This window comes from Hypanus sabinus, chromosome 9 (assembly GCF_030144855.1).
Source record: "Hypanus sabinus isolate sHypSab1 chromosome 9, sHypSab1.hap1, whole genome shotgun sequence".
In the NCBI taxonomy this organism is placed as follows: Eukaryota; Metazoa; Chordata; class Chondrichthyes; order Myliobatiformes; family Dasyatidae; genus Hypanus; species Hypanus sabinus.
The window spans coordinates 104,453,624-104,462,010 of record NC_082714.1 but is presented as its reverse complement, the minus strand read 5'-3'; the positions used below and the strand labels follow the sequence as shown (position 1 = coordinate 104,462,010).

Sequence of the window (8,387 nt, the reverse complement as noted above, 5' to 3'; positions counted from 1 at the left end):
TTATTTACATAAATAATGAATAACAAGGAGCCCGACACTGAAGCCTATTGCACACCACAAGTCTCTGGCCTCCATTCTGAGAAACAAACTTTAACTCCAACTTCTCATTTTTATTTCTAAATCAATCTTCAATCTACTGAACTTGCAATCTACCGAAACCTTCCAAACCCACCAACCATACCGGACTTTGTCAACGGCCTTGTTGAAGTCCAAATAGACAAAATCCACTGACCTACCCTCATCTCTTTGATCAACTCTTCAAAATCCTCTAAAAGATTTAACACATTTGAATTTTTGTGCAGTAAGCCAGGCTGACCATCACTAATCAGACGCTGTCTATCCAAATATAAAGGAGGATATCAAAAGTTTTTTCAGATATATAAAGAGTAAAAGAGAGGCAAGAGTGGATGTCGGATCACTCGAAAATGACATGGAGGGGTAGTAATGGGGGGGAGACAAAGAAATGGCAGATGAACTGACGAAGCATTTTGCATCAGTCAGCACAGTGGAAGACACTAGCAGTACGACAGAAATTTGAGAGTGTCAGGGTCAGGGTGTAGTTGGTCTTACTAAGAAGAAGGTGTTGGGATGCTGGAAAATCTGGAGGTAGATAGGTCACCTGGGCCAGATGGAATACACCACAGGGTTCTGAAAGAGGTACGTGAAGAGTTTATAGAGGCAGTAGTAATGTTCTTTCAAGAATCAATGGATTCTGGAATGATTCTGGAGGACTGGGAAATTGGAAATGTCACTCCACTCTTTAAGAAGGGAAGGAGACAAAAGAAAGGAAACTATAGGCCAGTAAGCCTGACTTCAGTGGTTGGGAAGACATTGGTGTCCATTATTAAGGACGAGGTCTCAGGGTACTTGGAGGCACATAATAAAATGGGCCAAGTCAGCATGGTTTCCTTAAGGGGTGATCAGTCTGTAGTTTCTTAGCTTGTCCTTGCCCTTCTTAAATAATGGGACAAATTTAGCCACCCTCCCGTTTTCTGGAACTTCACAAGTGGCTAATGATGAAGTGATTATTTCCAGAAGGCCATCCAGAATTCCTTTTCTCACAAAGTCTGAGAACGCACTCAATCAGACCCTGGGGATTTCTGCACCTTAATGTGCTGTAAGGCTGAAAATGCTCCCACCCCCCCCCCCACCCCCGGTGATATGAATGTCCTTCAAATCATCTCCGGCTGTTTCCTTATGACTTCAGATGAGAATCTTAAATCTGAGGTGCTACGGAAGTGGGAAGAGGCAAGGTATGAAAGGTCCCATGGGAATGCATGCTGGGAGTAATTGAGTCTGGGGCAGCAGAACGTTGAAGAGGATCACGTGACAGTTGTGGATGCGAGGTGGTGAGGCGTTGGAGACCGGAGATTCAGTTCAGGCTAAGGAAATTTAGTAAGTAGCAAATGGTGAAATGTGAAATCAGCCTATTTCAGCAACTTCTGCTTTGCACCTTGTTAAAACAGGCGTGATCAGTCACTGACCCCTGTCTCTCTCGGTGTAGCACATCCAGTCAAGATGCTGCCAAGGCTTTGGGTCGTGACGATCGCTCTTCTGTTCTTTGCCTCGTGCAACCTGTGCACAAACCCGGGACTGAAAACAAGAATTACACAAAAAGCCTTGAACTATGGTAAGTGTGGACAGCTTACAGCCTGTTCTTGGGGGTCTTTTATCCTGCATGGCAGCAGCTGCTATGTGCCGAAGCATAGATGGATAGGCTTTTGAGAAATTAGAGTATTGACAGCTGTGGGGTACTGATACAGAGGAGGATTGTGTTACATCTGCCATTATTTCTTGAATGGTGGGGCAGAGTTGAGGTGCCGAGTGCCTTCCTCCTCCTCCTCCTCTGATCTTTTTGTGTTCAATATCCAGGGCTTCATACTGAACCGTACTTTTTCACCTGAACAGCCATGTGCGAAACATTGGCGACCTCCTCCCCTCTGCACCCCCTGACAGCAAGTTTCCTTCTGCCACTGTGATCCCAGCTCCTTCCTCGCTTCCCCACACGTCCACGAGCTTACCCACCACTATCTAGCACAGAAACATCCTGCGTGTGTTCATTATCATCTCATGTCAGCCTGTCGCCTGGTAGTCACAGGGGCCTGCTCCTGTATCCTCTGTATTCCTCTTCACCTCCACGGATTCCCCTGCCCCCACTGTCGTTCCCTTTACCCTGTTATTTGCCCCAGCCAGGTATCCATTGGGTACCTATACCTCTCCTCTGACCACCCCCCCCCCCGCCCTTCTAATCTCATAGTGGCTGTCTATTCGTACTCATTTGTTCTTTGTTCACATCCATTAAACGTAGAACATCGAAGAGTCCAGCACAGGAACACCTTCTTCAGTGCACAATGTTGTACTGAACTACTTAAAATACTAATTAAATACTCACCTAAACTAATCCCTTCTCCTACATGAGATCCATACACCTCCATTCTCTGCAGATTCCTGTGCTGGTCTAAGAGGTCTTCAACATTTCTCCTGGGAGATAAATACTGGCTGTCCACTCTACGTGGTCTCTCATAATGTCAGAAATCCCTATTGGTATTGGATTTCTTGTTGGTCTAAATTTGCCACATGTAGCGAGGTAAGCAAAAGGCTTGTCTTGCATATTGTTCATACAGATCAAATCATTACACAGCGCATTGAGGTAGAACAAGGTCAGACAATGATAATGCAGGATGAAGTGTAACAGCTGAAGAGAAAGTGCAGGGAAACAATAAAGTGCAAGAGCATAATAAGATAGATTGTGATCTTATTGTACTAGGGAGTCAATTAGTAATTTATCCCATCCTGAAAATTGGCCATCTGTGATCCTTTGTATCACTGGATCTGTGAATTCTTCTCCATCCACTTGGCCTTATCTCTGAATGTCTGCTTGCTCTTATGAAGCTAAGCTGATGGTTCAGCTTGGACCCCCAGATCCACCTGCTTCACACAAGACACACACAAGACGTACAAGACAAAGGAGCAGAAGTAGACCATTCAGCCCATCAAGTCTGCTCTGCCACTTCACCATGAGCTAAAATATTCTCCCATCTAGTTCCAATTTCCGGCTTTTTCCCCATATCCCTTGATACCCTGACTAATTAGATACCTATCAATCTCCTCCTTAAACACCCTAAATGATCGGGCCTCCACAGCTGTATGTGGCAACGAATTCCATAAATCCACGACCCTCTGGCTAAAAAATTTCTCCTCATCTCCGTTTTAAATGGGTACCCTCTAATTCTAAGACTGTGGCCTCTTGTCCTGGACTCACCCAACAAGGGAAACAGCCTTTCCATATCTGTCCAACCCTTTCAACATTCAAAATGTTTCTATGAGATGCCCTCTCATTCTTCTATACTCTAATGAATACAGTCCAAGAGCCGACAAATGCTCCGCATATGTTAGCCCCTGCATTCCGGGAATCATCCTTGTAAATCTTCTCTGAACTCTCTCCAACATCAGTACATCCATTCGAAGATAGGGGGCCCAAAACTGCACACAGTATTCCAAATGAGGTCTCACCAGTGCCCCATAGAGCCTCATCAACACCTCCTTACTCTTATACACTATTCCCCTTGAAATGAATGCCAACATAGCATTCGCTTTCCTTACTGCTGATCCAACCTGGTGGTTAACTTTTAGGGTATCCTGCACGAGGACCCCCAAGTCCCTTTGTACTTCCGATTTTTGAATTTTCTCCCATTTAAATAATAATCTGCCCGATTATTTCTTCTTCCAAAATGTACAACTGTACATTTCTCAACATTGTATCTTATCTGCCATTTCTTTGCCCACTCTCCTAAACTGACCAAGTCTCTCTGCAACCTTTCCGTTTCTTCAACATTTCCTGCTCCTCCACCTATCTTGGTGTTATATGCAAATTTAGCCACAAATCCAGTTAATCCATAATCTAAATCATTGATATACAGTGTAAAAAGAAGCAGCCCCAGCACTGACCCCTGTGGAACAACACTAGTAACCGGCAACCAACCAGAATAGGATCCCTTTATTCCCACCCTTTGCTTTCTGCCTATCAGTCAATGCTCCACCCATTCCAATATCTTTCCTGTAATTCCATGGACTCTCATCTTATTAAGCAGCCTCTTATACGGCACCTTATCGAAAGACTTTTGAAAATCCAAATACACAATATCCACAGCCTCTCCGTTGTCAATCTTAGTTGAGATTACCTCAAAAAATTCCAATAGGTTGGTGAGACAGGATCTTCCCTTTGTTACGTCCGTAGCCCCCTCCTTTGTGAGAATCGCAAGATCACTGTTGGGTTGGGTAAAGGGGCCCAGGCAATGAGAGAGAGACGTGCAAAATTCCTCATTTCCCCGGCGATGTAAAGCTACGGGACATGGCCATTGTCTCCGGAAGACCAAGTTGTGTATTGAGTACTGTACTATTCATTGAAGCCCCTAAGGGGACGACCAGAGTGGGCTGGTTGAGGGATTGTATCATCCCATCCTGATTGATATCTGAGACCCTGTGAGTAAGGATAAAAGAGGGTCTGGGGAACAACCCCTTCAGACGCACCAGAAGAAACGTTAAGCGACCACATAACAGCAGGAAGTCATCTGAAGGAAGCCACGTGCGTTCAATTCCGTGGCTGGAATTGGTGGCTGGAACCACGGAAAACAGCTTTTAGCTAACAACGGGGAAGCCCGCTCCCCTGACTCAACGGATTGGCATCTTAAAAGACTTGGGGCAAGTTTAAACCACATCACTTTTAACCCAACAACGCTGCAGCTTGAACGAACTGATGGTGACTGTTATCTTTCTATTGGACAATACATTAACCCCTAGACAACGATAGAGCTATTTCTTATTGGTTATTATTATACACGCGCTTTAGATTTAGTATTGACGACGTATATTATCTGTATGTTTGCATTAATCTTATTTTTGCGCCCTTTATCAATAAATACTTTATAAAAATAGTACCATCAGACTTCAACGGACCTCTCTATCTTTGCTGGTAAGTAATCCAGTTATGGGATTTCGTAACACCTTCATGAAACCATGCTGGCTTGGGACTATCTTGTTATGCACCTTGAGGTATTTCATAACCTCGTCCTTGAGGATCAACTCCAATAACTTTCCAACTACTGATGTCAGACTAATAGGTCTGTAATTTTCTTTTTGCTGCCTCCGTCCTTTCTTAAACAGCAGAACTACATTTGCGACCTTCCAGTCCTCCAGAACCGTGCCAGGGTCTATTGATTCCTGGAAGATCATTTTCAATGCCTCCACAATCTCCAAAGCCACCTCCTTCAGAACCCATGGGTGCACCTCATCAGGTCCAGGAGACTTATCTATTCCTAGTCCATTTAGCTTCCCAAGCACTTTCTCTCTAGTAATCTTGACTGTACCTAATTCTATTCCCTGAGACCTCTGGCTATCAGGTATGTTGCTAATGGTCTTCTGCTGTGAAGACTGATGCAAAATACCCATTTAGTTCCTCTGCCATCTCTTTGTTACCCATTATTATATCTCCTGCATCATTTTCAATTGGTCCTATATCTACCCGTGTCACTCTTTTACTCTTCATACATTTAAAAAAAACTCTTAGTATCCTTTTTTATTTCTTGTAGGAATTTCATCCAATTCTGCTCTACTGTCCCTCCATCAAGCTTTCTTTTCCAATCAATTTGGGCCAGTTCCTCTCATACCACTGTAATTTCCTTTGTTCCACTGAAATAGCGATACACCAGATACCAGCTTCTCCTTTTCAAATTTGAAACTGAACTCAATCATATTATGATCACTACTTCCAAGGGGTTCCATTACCTCTAGCTCCCTAATCGCCTCAGGTTCATTACCCAGCACCCAATACAAAACAGCCAATCCCCTGGTGGGCTTATGGACAAGCTGCTCCAAAAAGCCATCCCATAGACATTCTATAAACTCCTCTCCTGAGATCTAGTACCTTCCTGACTTTCCCAGTCCACTTTCATATTAAAATACCCCATAATTATCTTGACATTTTCCTTCTGACACGCTTTTTCTATTTCCAGCTGTAACTTGTAGTCCACATCCTGGCTGCTGTTTGGAGGCCTGTATATAACTGCTATTAGTGTCTTTTTACCCTCGCCATTTCTTAACTCAACTCATAAGGATTCTACATCTTCTGGTCCTATGACCCGTCTTTCTAGTGATTTGATATCGTTGCTTACGATCAGGGCCAGGCCACCCCCTTTACCTACCCTCCTATCTTTCCTATACACTGTGTATCCTTAGACATTCAGCTCCCAATCACATCCATCATTTAGCCATGACTCGGTGATGGCCACAATGACATATCTTTTAACCTATAGCTGTACAACAAGGTCATCCACTTTATTTCTAATGCTGCATGCATTTAAGTACAGCACACTTAGATCAGTCTGTTATCAACTTTGCTATATTTCTATCGCACAGAAAACTATCCTGTCTATTCACCTGCCTGTCCTTCTTGCCATCTTTGCTGCACAGTATCTTTGACTTATTACTATTTTCCTCTTCCTCGACCCTAACACCTGGTTTCCTTCCCCTTGCCAACTTAGTTTAAACCCTCCCTAACAGCTATATTAAACAATCCCGCCAGGATATTAGTACCCTTTGAGTTCAGGTGTAACCCATCGTTATTGTATAAGTCATGCCTCCCCCAAAATAGATCCCAATGATCCAAGAATTTGAAGCCCTGCCCCCTGCACTGGTTACTTAGCCACACGTTCATCTGCTTAATTCTGCTATTCTTACCTTCATTAGCGCAAGGCTCAGGCAGTAATCCTGAGATTATTACTCTGGAGGTCTGGCTTTTCAATTTTCTTCCTAGCTCCCGGTAATCTTCCTTCAGACCTTCTCTCCTTTTTCTGTCCATGTCATTGGTACCAAGACTTCTGGCTGCTCGCCCTTTCTCCTCAGAATACTCTGGACTCGATCTGAGACATCCCGTATCCTGGCACCAGGGAGGCAACGCACCATCCATGTATCCTTGTCCGGTTCGCAGAAACTCTTGTCTGTTCCCCTCATGATGGAATCCCCTATAACGACTGCATTTCTCCTTGCTCTCTTGATCACGGCACTGGGCAGAGTGCCAGAGTCCCGTTTGCTGTGGTCCACTGGGATCTGCTTTGGGGTACGGATGAATTGTACAAAAGGGACGGTTGCTCCTTAACAGGCGGGGGACCAGCATTCTGGCAGGCAGGTTTGCCACTGCTACATGGGTGTGTTTGAACTAATAAGTGGGGGGGGGGAGGAGACAAAATGGAAATATAAGGATGGAGTTAAAGGGAAAGAGAGAATAAGAAAAGTTAAGAAAGGCATCAGAATTGACGGGGCAGAAAGCTCAGGAAGGAATCGGAGACTATGGCCAAGTGCAATAGGGATCGGTGTGAGAAGTGGTGGGAGTAATGGATTAAAAGTATTATATATGAATGCACGAAGTATGAGAATAAAGTGGATGAGCTTGAAGCTCAGTTGGAAGTTGGTAAGTATGATGTTGTAGGAATAACAGAGACATGGCTGCAAGAGGACCAGGGCCGGGAAATGAATATTCAAGGATATAGATCCTATCGAAAGGACAGACAGGTGGGCAGAGGGGGTGGGGTGGCTCTACTGGTGAGGAATGAAATTCAGTCTCTTGCAAGGGGTGACATAGAATCAGGAGATGTAGAGTCAGTATGGACAGAACTGAGAAACTGTAAGGGCAAAAGGACCCTAATGGGAGTTAGCTACAGGTTCCCAAATAGTAACCTGAATATAGGGTGCGAGTTGAATCAAGAGCTAAAATTAGCATGTCGCGAAGGTAATACTATGGTTGTAATGGGGGATTTCAACATACAGGTAGACTGGGAAAATCAGGTTGGTACTGGACCCCAAGAAAGGGAGTTTGTGGAGTGCCTCCGAGATGGATTCTTACAGCAGCTTGTACTGGAGCCAACCAGGGGGAAGGCAATTCTGGATCTAGTATTATGTAATGAACCGGATTTGATAAGGGAACTCAAGGTAAAGGAGCCATTATTATGGTAGTGACCATAATATGATAAGTTTTAATCTACAATTTGAGAGGGAGAAGGGAAAATCGGAAGTGTCAGTATTCCAGTGGAACAAAGGGGACTATGGAGCCATGAGGGAGGAGCTGGCCAAAGTTGTCTGGAAGGATACCCTCGCAGGGATGACAGTGGAACAACAATGGCAGGTATTTCTGGGAATAATTCAGAAGGTGAAGGATCAGTTCATTCCAAAGAGGAAGAAGGATTCTAAGGGGAGTAGGGGCCACCGTTGCTGACAAGGGAAGTCAAGGACAGTCTAAAAATAAAAGAGAAGTATAACATAGCAAAGATGAGCAGGAAGCCAGAGGATTGGGAGACATTTAAAGATTACTAAAAAGGCAACATGGGGAGAAAAGA

The 8,387-nt window shown here is 44.2% G+C and overlaps 1 protein-coding gene across 1 annotated transcript in view; it reads left to right on the top strand.

Annotated features, from left to right (window-relative positions):
* Positions 1 to 1,485: 1,485 nt before the first annotated feature.
* Positions 1,486 to 8,387, top strand: part of LOC132399691 (bactericidal permeability-increasing protein-like) — a 47,718-nt gene continuing 40,816 nt past the window's right edge. Inside the window, exon 1 of the mRNA XM_059980350.1 lies at positions 1,486 to 1,630. Within this exon, the coding sequence (XP_059836333.1) occupies positions 1,519 to 1,630 (112 nt within the window). The 5' untranslated portion in view covers positions 1,486 to 1,518. The remainder of the gene's footprint in view (positions 1,631 to 8,387) is intronic.